At 35.4% G+C, this 13,810-nt stretch overlaps 1 protein-coding gene across 8 annotated transcripts in view; it reads right to left on the reverse strand.

Annotated features, from left to right (window-relative positions):
* The window catches only part of CLOCK (clock circadian regulator), a 66,691-nt gene that overhangs the window by 14,936 nt on the left and 37,945 nt on the right, over nucleotides 1-13,810 (reverse strand). For 7 of the 8 annotated variants that reach the window (XM_040063987.2, XM_040063981.2, XM_058420546.1 and 4 more), the window contains 9 exons: nucleotides 12,302-12,393; nucleotides 10,891-10,980; nucleotides 9,488-9,608; nucleotides 7,864-7,977; nucleotides 5,239-5,357; nucleotides 1,478-1,560; nucleotides 1,150-1,256; nucleotides 551-698; nucleotides 270-345 (listed from right to left, as the gene is read on the reverse strand). In XM_040063987.2, coding sequence (XP_039919921.1) covers nucleotides 270-345; nucleotides 551-698; nucleotides 1,150-1,256; nucleotides 1,478-1,560; nucleotides 5,239-5,357; nucleotides 7,864-7,977; nucleotides 9,488-9,608; nucleotides 10,891-10,980; nucleotides 12,302-12,393 — 950 coding nt within the window. Of the gene's footprint in view, nucleotides 1-269; nucleotides 346-550; nucleotides 699-1,149; nucleotides 1,257-1,477; nucleotides 1,561-5,238; nucleotides 5,358-7,863; nucleotides 7,978-9,487; nucleotides 9,609-10,890; nucleotides 10,981-12,301; nucleotides 12,394-13,810 lie in introns of those variants that run through there. The other variant, XM_040063988.2, reaches the window with a different exon arrangement.

Below are 13,810 nucleotides of genomic sequence, written 5' to 3' on the forward strand. Positions count from 1 at the left end.
AATCAGATCTTAATAAAAACTTATGGGTGCTACCATGTTATAACTACATGCACATTAATTCCTGAAAAGAGAAGGGTGTTATAGGCAGAGTACAGTTAAACACTCTTTCTAAACTTTTTAGATCATTCTCAATAGTCATATTATTTAGAGATCAAATAATTACTTTATTTCAGGACAAATGGGATAAAACATTTTTTGCTGCTGTGTATTTGCTCCTGTATTATTTTTAGTATGTGAAGATGTAAAATAAAATTATATAAAATACTCACTTTATCTGCTGTTATCTCTGGAAGAGATTCCTCAATACCAAGTTCTCGTCGTCTTTCTGCTCTGACTTCTGCATAGCTAGAGGAATAAACCAAAGATGACCACTGTATCGTGGGTTGATTTAAAAAGTACACCTCAAAGACAAACTCCTCAAACCCATCTTGCTTATTAAGTTTCCCAGGAAGCTTTCCAGTAATTCTTCATACTGCTATAATTTCTCTACCTCCAAAATACCATCAAGATAGCTCCCATGCCAGAAGGATTACTTTAAAAAGTAACCTACCTTACAACAGTGTGCGTACAGACAATAAACTCCGGCCTGGAATTCCACTGGTGATACGTGATATAGTAATGAGTTTGCAGCCAAATCCACTGTTGTCCCTTTGTAAGGAATCTGTAGTAACATGACTTCCCTTTCCCATATTGCATTACTATAAAGATGAAGAATAAAATTCACCATGTTGTCAGGTTGTCAATACTCTGATTACATACAAAAGAACATTATTTCCCAGGTTCATATAGTTCAAATTCATGTCTAAATCCAGTATTAAGACAATGACTAAGAACACGTTTGAAAATTTTCCACCAATTTTTGCACTTATTAAACATTCTAAAGACTTTTAAATGCTATTGGAAGAACTGGAAAAGTATTAATCATAGAGCTGTGCACTCCAATTTACCACAATGAAACCCCAGAACTGTAAGATAAAGTTAAATCTGTTCTGTAGTTCTGTATTACAAGAAAAAAATATTTAGAACAGCAGTATAATAATGTCAAGCGAATGGGACTACAGACACTTCACTCAAAATATAAAAAAATTTCACCAGAACAGTTGTACAATTTAAAAAACTTGCTCATTTTAGTGACTTAGTTGTACTTACAATGCTCATGACATTTTGCCAGATTATCTAGATCATCCACATGATAATAGTCATAGCCTGATGTTCCCAAAACTTCAAATGGAAGATAACCTATTATCGGAGGTGCCCTAATTAATAAAAAAATCAATGTCATTTTATTTTCACACACATGAAACAATCTTAAACAAACCAGAATTATATAAGGTTATTTACAGTATGTGCTCCAATAAAAAAATTAAAAAATTAAATCCAACACAAGCCATAAGTAGTTGATGCATATTAGTGAACTTCAAATACTACAGCCACCACTGATGCAGCTGCTATTGCTACTACACAGAAGGAAATGCACCTGTGATCCAAGAACAGGAACTTCCATTCTAAGCTGTGTCTAGATGTGAACTCTTCATTGGGTTCTTCAACAGTGCACATTTCCTAAAAAGGGAAAAAAAAAATCTCTTAAAACTGCTCTATTCTAGTACCTAAGCTCTTTCAAAATTCAGACACCTAAAGTTAGTAGATAATTCCACAATAGTTATAATGTTATTTTTAGACAGCTTCATTGGTTTTGCTTGTTTAGACTCACGGTACTGAGGTAGAATCTAATCTAAACTGTGTCAAGCTGATGCTTGGTTGATTTAAATGGACTAACCATGTCATGAGATAAACTCAAACTCAGTATCTACAAACACAGTAGTACCAGCAGAAATCCATAGTTCCTGGATTTAAAAGCAGCTATGCTTTTAAATGGTAACATGAAAAGAGATGAAACATTCCTGCCAGACAGTCTGATTATAGTCTGTATTTATAATGGGTAAAAACCAACATTAGTAAGATGTTCACATTACCCTGGGTTTAGGAATACAATTCTTCCCTTTAGTGAACACAAAGTACTCCACGTCTCTTTGAGTGCACAGACACGTGCGACAAATAACACACCATTCTTACAGTTAGAACTCATGAGAAATAAGAGAATGGCTGTACTTCCATTACAACAAAACCTTAAGGTATTCTGCACATAATTTTAAATGTTTTCTGCTCCAATGTATTCAGAGCATGTCAGTCAACTTCTACTGTCCCCTTCAAGAAAGGTAAAGACGCCCCACTGAGTATTGTGCCTCATGCAGAGACAGTCACAACACCACATACCCCAAGTCGGCCAATTCTTTTGCAAACTCCTCTAGTACTGCCTCACAAGAAGGAAGATGGATGATGGAATACATGCATACAAATACACCCCTCAAAGAACGACATTAAAATTAGAGATAAGTAAATCTTTCTTTTTTGGACAGCTGCACACATTTGTCATTTGTAGGAGCTTGCAATGGCATTCCCAGTGCCAGGAACACACTGGAATCTATTGATGATGGGGTACAAGAGTTTCCTAAAGACTGCAATGTGGAAGCTGCTGCTACACTGACAGAATACTCTCAAGTGTGGACAGATGAGCACACTGCTGCCCTGCAAACATCTCTAACTAAAGTAGTCCTGCAGAAAAATACAGCAGAAGACCAACAGAGGGACCACCTTTCTTTTCATTCTTTCTGGTTATAATCCAAAGAGGATTGGATACTTTTGGATACTTTGCAGTTTTTTAAATACATCTAAGTTTTCTTTCTATGAAAGGAAAAAGTGACCATACCTACACTACGTTTTTTTTCCTCACCTTCATCATTGTAAAATCTAAAGACAATGACTTAGAAAACAATGGAATGATGGATGAATTAGATGGAGGCAATGAACTAAACAACTCTGGGCACAAATTTATGACTCTTGATGTGAACTCCAGTCAGCAAGATTTAAGCTTCAAACCTGAAACTGCCCCTAGAACCCAAAGCTCATCTACTTTTCTAAAATTATAGCATTTAATAAAGCACCACTCAAAGTAAGAGAAATGACAGAACAAGAGCATATCCTCGAGATACACTTTTGATTTGTTGTTTCTTTTGATCTAATTATTTTGGCACAAGTCAAAATGAAAAGTAAAAATCACTGAGGTGCAGGCAATAAAACCAAAGTAAAAACATCATGGTTAGAGAGGAAATGGCAGCAGGTTAGTATCCAATTACTCAATGCATTTATATTAATGATTTGCAGATATTCCACTGTAAAATACCCCTGGGCAGAAGCCAGCTTGTTCAACAAGGCGTCTTGTTGAAGTTGTCAACAAGGCATCTAGAAAAGAAAGGACTTTCATTTGTAACAAAAAGTATTCTGGTAGAATCCTTTTGGCTGGATTAATCCTGCCTTCTTGAGAGGATGCAATCCTCAACTAGCCAAAATGCAAGACAAATGTTTTAAAGAATGTCTACAACCAAATGTCTTCACTAGGGAGCAAATTTGTGACATGTTTTGTTGCAAAAGTGTTAAGGTCATATGCATAAAATAAAAATATGAACTTTAAAGGTAAAAAAAGCATTGCATATCCTGAGAAATTACATTTGAGAGGAAAAAAATTCAGAACTGTATACCAACTGAAAGAAAGAGAGTAAGTGACAGATGAACAGGAAGGTTCTACCTTAAATAAGGCAAGTACTGAAACACACATCTCCTTACTGGCTGCATCACACACTTGTTAGTGAAGTTACTGGGACGGTAAAATTCCTGACATACACTCATTTGCTAAAGTCTAGTCAATGCTAGCCTCAGTAAGAACAGAAGGTACCACAAGTATAAACATGAATTGCCAGATTAAGCATTTACTCAAACGTAAGTCTTCTTCAAAAGATTGTCCAAATAAACAGCATCAGTCAAAAGTCTCATGAGGATAGTAAAACTTTTGTAACATGGAAGCTCTTTTCAGCACTAAGGGCTCAAAGGTTCAGATAAAGGAATGAAACTTCGGCCAGAGTATAATCTGTAAGGCTTCAGCCTGCAGGAGACTGAGACACTTGGAGATCATAAATGGATGTTCCTCAGCTTGCAGAAGTAGGAAACATAGAAGTTTTCTATGAACTATCAGACTTTAAAAGACAAAAGCAATTGCAAATGTCAGGTTGGCCTTTTTTTCCACAACCATTTCATGAAGCAAAAATCCCACATACAAGACCTCTACCAAGTGTAGTCATAACAGGAAGAATATCTTTAGACCTGCATGGGAAGAAAAGTGGCAGATAAAGATTTCCATAGTTTCAGAAAAAATTTTCTCTGCCATCGAACCTGGAGAGACAAAATTCCTATTCAGCCTGGTGGACTGAAGAAGTTTATATGATTTCTCCACAGGCTCCCTGCTATGCTTTTGGAAGTGCAAAGTGTACAAACCATGTCTTCAGAAGCTACCACCAACAGTCTTCAGCTTAAGACATCAGTGCTTTAAACTTAAGAGGCAGAATGTTTGAACGTTCAGACAATAACTTAACACCGGGCCACACGCATTTCATGGCATTACTTTACAGCTGAATTGCAAAAACAAGTGTTACATAGCAGACTATCCTGAACCTTGATTCATACATTTGTATGAAACATATAACTGGAATCACAATCACAGACTATACTGTACTGTATCCTGAGTATTTATTTTGACCAGTGTTGGAGAGAAACAGGATTATACTTACTGAACTATAAGTATCACATGCATTTGATTCTAAACTTGGAAAGGCAGCTTTGTGTTGTACATAAGCAGCTAAGCAAAATGCTATGTTTCAGTCACTGAGTTACTGAATAACTGCATTGAAACAAAAGATTTCTATTACCTCAAACCCAACTCTTCATTACTGACATGTGTCAAACTGCAGAAAGACCACCACCAACAAAAAATTCACATCCAAATTTCAACTAAAATCAATCATTTGTCCAGTGAAAGTGGAATCTCAATGCAATCTTTCATATTGTTTAAGTTCATCTTGCTAAATTATATTCCTGTAGACTTCTTTGAAATTTATTTCTAGCATATTTCTCTTTTATATTACCATTGAAAATTAGTGTTCACCATAACTTTGTTTGATACTTTGCATCAAGGTTCTTATTTGAAGTAAGAAACAGTCACTTCCAGTCTCATATGATAAAATTCTTTATGGTTTTCATCAATATTTTAAATGTTGTGTGCATTCTCTGAAGTTTTCCCATTTGGAGTCCATTTAAGAATGATATAATAGTGATTTCATTTGTACATACCTTGATAAATTGAGGTGTAGCTAATCTAACTGTGGCTACAAAGCAAACTTTCTCTTCATATGAAGGCCGGTGTGATCTCTGAATAGTTCCTTCAAAACCATTGTGCGCTGAGTTGGGAACTGAAGGCAGACAGAGATGACAACACAGATGACAATATAAATTTGGAAGAAAATGGCAATAATATCTGAAGACAAGTGGCATAGTATTTCTCTGTGGTTTGCTTGTAATTTAATAGCCGTTAAGAAAAATGCTACATATCTACACTTACATGCACAGGAATAGTACCACAGTAATAGGAGCAGTTACATAGTAGTAATGGGAACACGACCACTAAGTGATTTTCTCAAAGAACTAAAACTACAGTTAATATGATATTATTACTGATGAAGCATTTTTAAGAAACTAGTAACAGTTCTAATCCTTGCTAACAGGTAAAAATGACTGAATTAGACTTTATTCAGAAATATCATTGAATTTTATCTTTTGTATCAGGTTTTGTTAATTTTTTCTTTTGAACTCTGAGAAAAAATATTTATTCTCTAGACTTCCATCACATTTAAGCAATACATGCTGAAGACATGCTGAGTGACAGAAGAATCAACGGCACAATTATGGAAGTGAAAGAATCAGAATGCTGAGCTAAGAACAAATTCCACTGGTTGAATCACACAGTGGAATCAAAAGGAGACAAAGGATGGACTAGACCTCAAAACAGATTAATCTTATCTTTCATTTCTAGCAGTTACCAAATTAGTTTATATTTACTAAGGTATAGAGATGGTGATTTCAAAACACTGTGAGGCTAAGTGGTTTTAATTCAGATCTAGATTAGAACTCATACTGAAGTTTCTTCATGCCATTTCATCTTACAGCTCTTTACTCCTTTCATCAGAAAGAAAATAGGCAGTTTCTTTAATATTTATCTTAGCCCTTGTCCTTCGTTCTTCAGCGTTTATCTTGCCTTGTAAGTTAGATTTATAAACTATTTTGTGCTCTCGTTGCTGTACTCTGAACTCTCCAACTTCTTTACTTCTGATAAGTATCAAAAACTGGATGAGGACATGCAAGTGCTAAGAAGTGCAGCAAGATTATTTAATGTGATTTAGACTGTATTTTAGAAAAGCTTTTGCATTTCCCAGCTTGGTGGCTGGTCAAGGTGATTTGGTCTCGTTCAGTTTACATTCCACAGTAACTCCTTTTCTTAAAGGACTGCTATGTAGCTGGCTGGAACCACCCCTGTTCATACAGTTTGATATTCCTAAATGTAGTAACTTGCATTTTTTCTTAGTCAATTTTTCTGGGGTTTTAGCCCAAAATAATTTCTTTTTTAAATTTGGGGATGAATTCTACTCTTGTTTATACTGGATTATTTCATAACTGCAAACTATGTTCCATTGCTCATAACATTAATGAAAATATTGATCAAATCCAGAAGTTGTCAATTAAAATTGTACTTTGATGGTGAGCAACTTTTCCTATTAGTTTCTGCCTCTACTCTCCAGCAATTTAAATTAACATGTGCTTCCCTTACACGTTTGTGAGAACAGAATATAAGAACAAAAACATTACAAGTCCATAATTTATTTGTGCTTTATCCTCTTATCCACACAGTGTGTTATTTTTTGGTAGAGGAAGCTGAACTGATTTTATGCTATTTCCCCCTGAAAAATCCACAATTCAATTCCCTGCTAGCTTCCTGAAACTCATACATAGTTTAATTATTTGTTCCAGACTATTTCCAAATATTGAATTGCAACCAATAGGTCGGCAGTTTCCCAGCTCCTCATTCCAAGACTAGCACAATATTTGGCCTTTTCAAGATTGTTTCTTTTCTTTCGTATAATATTACATAACTGCATTTGCATTAAGACTCAACCTCTTCCCATTCTGTGAGAGAAATACTGGTATCAGATAAAAATAATGCACAGATTTATTTACAGCATACTGTTTTTTTCATAATATTTTTGGGTGAGCTTTCTAAGAGTCTACTTACTGATCACACTGCAGAACCCACTTGGACAAATAAACACAGCCTGGCCAAAGAGATTAGAGATGCAGTACAGAGGAAGAATCCTACACATAGCTAATAAAAATAATTTCAATGGAAGGGAGTAGGAACTCAGTGTGGAAAACTGTATGGCCTAAGCGCTCATCTGAATGGTAACTCCTATCAAATGAAACTGAACTGAAATGGGGAGAAAACCTACATTTTCCTTCCCAGTTGCCTGTGTAATGAGAACTGCAGGTACTCAGTACCAGTGATCTTCAAGTTAGTCACCTGCTTAAATATGGCTTATGCCGAACTAAATTCAGACTCTAAAATAAAACAATTGTTTAAATTTCTCTTACAATCTTTTAAACAATGTTTTACAAAATACTACTTTTCTTTAATTGAAAGCATTAAGTATAATCACTACATTTTGAATTTAAATACACAGACCTGTAATACCTGATAGGCAGTTTTTCTTCTTTTCCATTACACTGAGATAGAAGTGATAAAACTGCTTCCAGATCTTCTTTCGAAAGCCTGATTTTAATTCACCTGCATTTTGCACCATGATTTCAAGCCAGTTCAGCTATGGAGCTGCCTACATATTCCATTCCAATGCTGCTGAAATTACTTACCGTGATTCAAACACTTGAAATTTCCTATAAATTTTACATATTCATATGTAGGTTGCTCTTTTGGATCTATTGTTCCTCGCAGCATATGGCAACAGAATTCTAGCTGATTTTTTGCTGCAAAAAAAACCCACAAACAAAGTAAGAGGCTATATGCTTGATGAAGCACACAGGCAACATGAAATGGAAAGAAGGAATAATTAAGCTGAATACATATTGAGGTACTGTAAGTGTAGTGATTACAGCTGGCTACAGTGATACCTTGGAGAGGCTACACAAGGATTAGGAGAATAAAGTAGGTGTTTATTAAAGGCTTCAAACAGGCACACCTTGGGCTGTCAGGAGCCTTCCAGAGGATACCCCCAAGATGGATGAGGCTTATGATTTTTTCAGACAGATATAAGTTTGGTCTATTTAATCCTCCAATTACAGCTTCAGGTAATGAAGTCATATACCCCAGTTAGCTCTTCCCCCAATTGACTTTTATTTATACTTTTTGGGACCTGAGGCTGTAGGGTGTCCTTGAATCTCAGGCCTAGAGGGACTGTTTTGTCTGACCAAAATGTTGAGACAGTCAACTTTATGTGGAGTTTAGAGTTATACACTAATGCAGTGTAAGATTTGAAAAATATAAAGGCTAAAATCTTAAAGCATCAACAGCGTCTGCTTTTAGCCAGCATGACAATAACTAATCTAAAGAACTCCTTTAGATTTTGTGCATGAAGGGCTTGCATATTAGTGACATGAAAACCTCTGAGAACTAGAGCTGCATTAAAGAAAATGCCCTGAACTTAAGCTCGCTAAAGCACATGCTCCTAAACTCCATTAGGCTGCTATGTATTTATACCTGCCAACTGCTAAAACTGTTTAATAGAAGCTCTATAAACAATAGGAACATTTCTAATACACAGGAAAGTTATAGACTGAAAAGCAATGTAACTTTGAAAATTCTCCTCTAGAGTAGGGGCAACACAAAGTAACACTTCTGTTCTTCAGGGCTGAAGTATATGTCTCTGTTTAAGTAACACTAGAAAAACTGATCATGTGGAATTCCAAGTAGACAGTTTTAACACAACTACTATATTGGTTTTATCTGGGATAGGGTTAATTTTCTCCATAGCAGCTCACATGGCGTTGTTTTGGATTTTGACTAGAACAGTGCTGCTAACACAGGGATGCAGCACTTACACAGTGCAAAGGCCTTCTCTTCATCTCACTCTGCTCCGCTGGTGGGGAGGCTGCGGGTGCACAAGCAGCTGGGAGGGGACACAGCAGGGAGACCTGAACTAAGGGATATCCCTGCATGGCACTGTGCTCAGCAACAAAAGCTGGGGAAAGGAAGGGGGAGACATCTGGGTTTACGGCATTTGTCTTCCCAAGTAACCACCATACATGACAGCCCTGCTTTCCTAGAGATGGCTGAATAACTGCCTACCAACCAGACGCTGTTGCTTTGCTTTGTTTGTGCAGACAGCTTTTCCTTCACCTGTTAATCTGCCTTTATCACAACCCACAAGTTTGCTCACTTTTACTCTTCTGATTCTTTGCCCATCCAACTGAGAGGAGTGAGTGAGTGGCTGTGTGGGCCTGAGCTGCCTATAAGGGTTAGCCCAAAATAACTACTTACATTTTAAGTATTCCGGTGTCAAGGAATCACTTTCCAGCAGATGAGAAGACAATATTTTATAAATTTCTGAATGCTCCCCCTCTGGGATAAAATTAAATACACTCTGATCCACAAGATCAGACTGAAAGAAAAAGATTTAATAAACATTAATTCAAGATGCACAATGTCACAAAGTCTACTATTTTAATGTAAAACAATTCCGTAGTTCTTTACTGACTCAACAAAGCCACCTGCTGGAATACATATTAATATTCTGCAAGGAAAAAAACTCACTCTGATATGCCTGCCCCATGGGGAGCGGTAAATGAATTCCTTGCTTTGATTCGTTTGCATACATGGCTTTTGCTTTACCTATTAAACTGTCTTTATCTCAACCCATGAGTTTTCTCACTTTTACCCCTCCAATTGCCTCCCACTGAGGGGTGATGAGTGGGCTGCTGGGTGAGGATGAGTTGCCAGTTACCATATCTTATAATCAGTTCTATAGCTATGTACACAAAACTGCAAACAACAGAGACTGATGCAGCAAAACTGAGCAACTGATTATATGCATAAATACATTTGGTTAAGTATTCAAAAAAGAGGAATCATAAAAAGTAGGTTTAGAATGCATAAATCACACCTAAAAGCCAAGAACAAATATGCCTCTGAGAACCTGGCAAATTCTAATAAAAGAAAAAATAAAAATCACAATTACCTGCATATTTTTAAAATTTCTCAGTCTGTTATCATACATACCTTAGGAGAATTTATTTTTTCTCTTACCACAGTACGACAACTAGCCTTCATAGAATCTGTCCTTCTCTTCTACAATAGGACTCAATTTAACTCATCAATTGTTCCCACTAATTAATTTGCCTCACTTCAGAGTAACGTTATTCAAAGGTAACTTTAAAAACTAGAATGCAACATGTACCAGTGAGCAAAATCACTCAGATTAAAGATAAGCGAATATGATAAAACCAAAAGTATGTACTGAATTTAAAAAGTAGAACCAGCAGCAATGTATTTATCAGAGTGGTTTGTCAAGAAAGAAGTAAAAAACTAGTCAAAAAAATTTTCGATTTAGATATTTCATAATTCTCTTCTGACTCACGTAGAGGCTGTGAACTCTAGTCTCCTGCAATCAACTGTGTTACTTCAGTAACATTGAAACTGATGCTAGGCACTTCATAATCCTTTCTAACAGTGCTGACTTCATTTTGCATTTCCAAAGGAATTTTTTTACTATAGAAGACAGACCAGTAGGAAGCAGTTGTGCTGAAGAAAATACAGAAACATTAAAACAAAGCATACATCTGTCCTACAATGCCAGAAAGGCCAACAATTAATTAGCATTCATATCAGAACACCAATCAACCACAGACAAAACGATATATTACTGAAAGCAATTTGTTACTTACAGGCAAATGTTCAAGTAAGGGAGTTATACTTTCAGACACATATATTATATTTCCATCTGTCATAATTGCTAAAAAAAAACCATCAAGAGCCTGAAATTAAACATAATGGGCAGTTAAATAAAAAAGAAAGAGCATACTAAAAATTTTACGCTATATTCAATGCAGAAAATAATACAGGCCAATTTTAGTTTAGTTCATTACAAAAATGGGAATGCCTTTCCTTACTAAAAATCCCTAATTTTGTTTCTACACTAAAAGCATTACAATTTCCATGCTGTTCTGTTGTTAAATAATCTGTGGTTTCAGAAGCAAGTACATATATAGACAGACACTGTTTCCCCGACTCCCACTCTGCCTGTCTGTTATTTTTAATTCTGTCATTTTATACCTCAGAAAGCTCATAAAAACTATCTAGAGACAAAAGCAAGAAGCTGTGGGAAAACTATGAGAAAAACAAGTAAAAGAGCCAGCCAAATCAATGAATTTTAGTATTCCAAAAATCTCAATATCCCCAATCTCAAAGAAAGAAGCTTGCTGTGAGATTTGAGACTTGAAACCTGTGAGATACAGTTCTGACTGCCTTATTTTCCACTGAATTCAAATTTCTTTCCTGTGAATACAACAAAATGTTTCAGTTGAAAGCTACCAACAAAAGCATGACAGAATTGTATTTCTAAACAGGAAATTTTAAAGCCCACATCTTCAAAAAACCCTCTTATATCAGAGGATATTTAAAACTTTTTAAATATCAAAACCCAGAACTTTTTTATTTTATCTGTGCATCAAAGCAAAGGTTTAACTATGAAATGAAAAAGAGTTTGCTAATTTGTAATATTTTACATTTAACTATTATTTTAAATTGTTGCATTAATAGGATATAAATTACTTCTGCTCATTGTCAATGAAATAACAGCTTATACTTAAAGTTTCTTTCTGGTAGTTTTGAAACTATCATGTAATCTTCAGCAACACAATGCTCTCACACCAGTTTTGGAAAGCATAGCAAGTAAAGAAATTAAACACGTACTTATTGCTCACAAGTTACATGGATATGTTATGCCTTTTTTATAATCAGGATTTTAATTTATACACAGTAATTCTTTCTCTAGTACGTTCCTTACGTTGATAATTTAAAATATCCACTTGGACAGTAAACACGATCATTTACAGACTTGCTCTGTTACTATGTTTATTTAATTGAAAATGTAGTTCAAAGAAAATCTGCTTTTTTGAATAAAAATTCTGAAACTGAATACATAGGTATTTTCATGGTTTATCTTTGTGAAAACATATAGTTACAACCCAAATATGAGGAAAAAAAAAAATATATGTCATCAAACTGAAAAATTTCATAATGAAATGACTCCTGGTGAGGAATTATTCTACTCCCAGAAAAACAGAAATAATATACCTCTAACATTAACTGTGTGAACTCTTCATTACTAAGGAATGTCGGTTTCCAGTCCTGTCGAATTTCACTGGCATCTGATTGTGCAGTAATTTCTACAATCAAACACATACACAGTATAAGGATTAATACCTCCAAAAGCCACTTTTTCCCCCTAAGCTACATGTACTCAGTTAAAAAACAGCAGAAAGTTCTCCAGTCTCCTCTGCTGTTCATTCATTACATAAAGATATTGCTCCTTAAAAAGAAAATAAATGTCTTATCCCATGTAATAATTAAATTTGTCCTCTCTTTCCTTCAACCAGTTTGTGCTACAGCCCTGCCACACTTCAAGGTAATACTGAAGTACTGGATTTTGATAATGAAAAAATACTACTCTTTCCTCTGAGACTATAATAAAATGTTTTATTAAGAGTGTTGTTTATAAAGACTTAGAAGCCAAAATTCCTGATCTGTTTATGTCATTGAAACGGCTAATGCTCAAGTATCTTGGCAAATCCTTGTCATTCTAACCCTTGCACAAAAAATTGTCATTGTCCTTTGTCTTATTCCTGCTTTTTCCTGGTTACACTCAAAGAAGAGTAGTTTTTAAAAAAAGACTTAAGTGCTGCATGTCAAACTCTATTCTAGAATTCCTCCCTGGTACACACAGATGAATTTGGATGTAGACAAATCTTAAGTAGAGATTTCTGCAGGAGTTGAGAAATACACAGATTAACTTCCATATACAGGTGAGAGAATCAACAGCTGCTAAGCAAAGCCTGACCCTGGGTTCTGAAAGCGATGCTTCCTTATCAACTTGTTGATGAAACAACAAGAAGCAAGACCTTGTGAGGGTTAAGTTTTGATTAATAACAAAGGCATCACAGAAGTGCTGGTTTTAAGAAAAATATTGGACAAGCAATCAAGTATTTAGACAAACCAAAAGAACCAAACCAATTCTTTACGGCTTTTGATTTTTAAATCTGTACAAAGATCCTACGATAAATCTTAGTTCAGATGGCTTAAAGAGCCAGAAAACCTGGAATTGAGTTAAATATGCAAAGGGCTGGAGCAGTTCGCAATTTTGTTCACCACAGTGAAGAGGGATAACTTTACAAAAGAGCTTTAGACTTAAATAAAAGAAGAGCAAACAACAGCAACATCATGCAAGAAACTGGCCAGAAGTGGAAAGCTACAAGAAGAGGTGAAAAAGCAACAATAAATAAGACTTTTCAATTACCATATCTCACAAATCATATAAATTCATCAGGCTCTTCCAATCTGTTTTGAAATGGTAGCACAAAGCAGAAAGAGTAGGCTGGAGAATAAAGAAACCCTAAGTATAACCCAAATTTTAGCTTTTCAATCACCACAAAGATACTGAACACCGAGGAGCAAGTCAAAGGACACGAAAACAAAAAGCTCTGCCACCAAAGTGGAGGCAAAATTCCAGGAACTTACTGCATTCATTCCACAGAACACAGATAATCTTCAGTTAATATTGGCTAAGTCTGATTCATTTGCTCATTC

The sequence above is a fragment of the Hirundo rustica genome, chromosome 5 (genome assembly GCF_015227805.2).
Source record: "Hirundo rustica isolate bHirRus1 chromosome 5, bHirRus1.pri.v3, whole genome shotgun sequence".
Classification (NCBI taxonomy): Eukaryota; Metazoa; Chordata; class Aves; order Passeriformes; family Hirundinidae; genus Hirundo; species Hirundo rustica.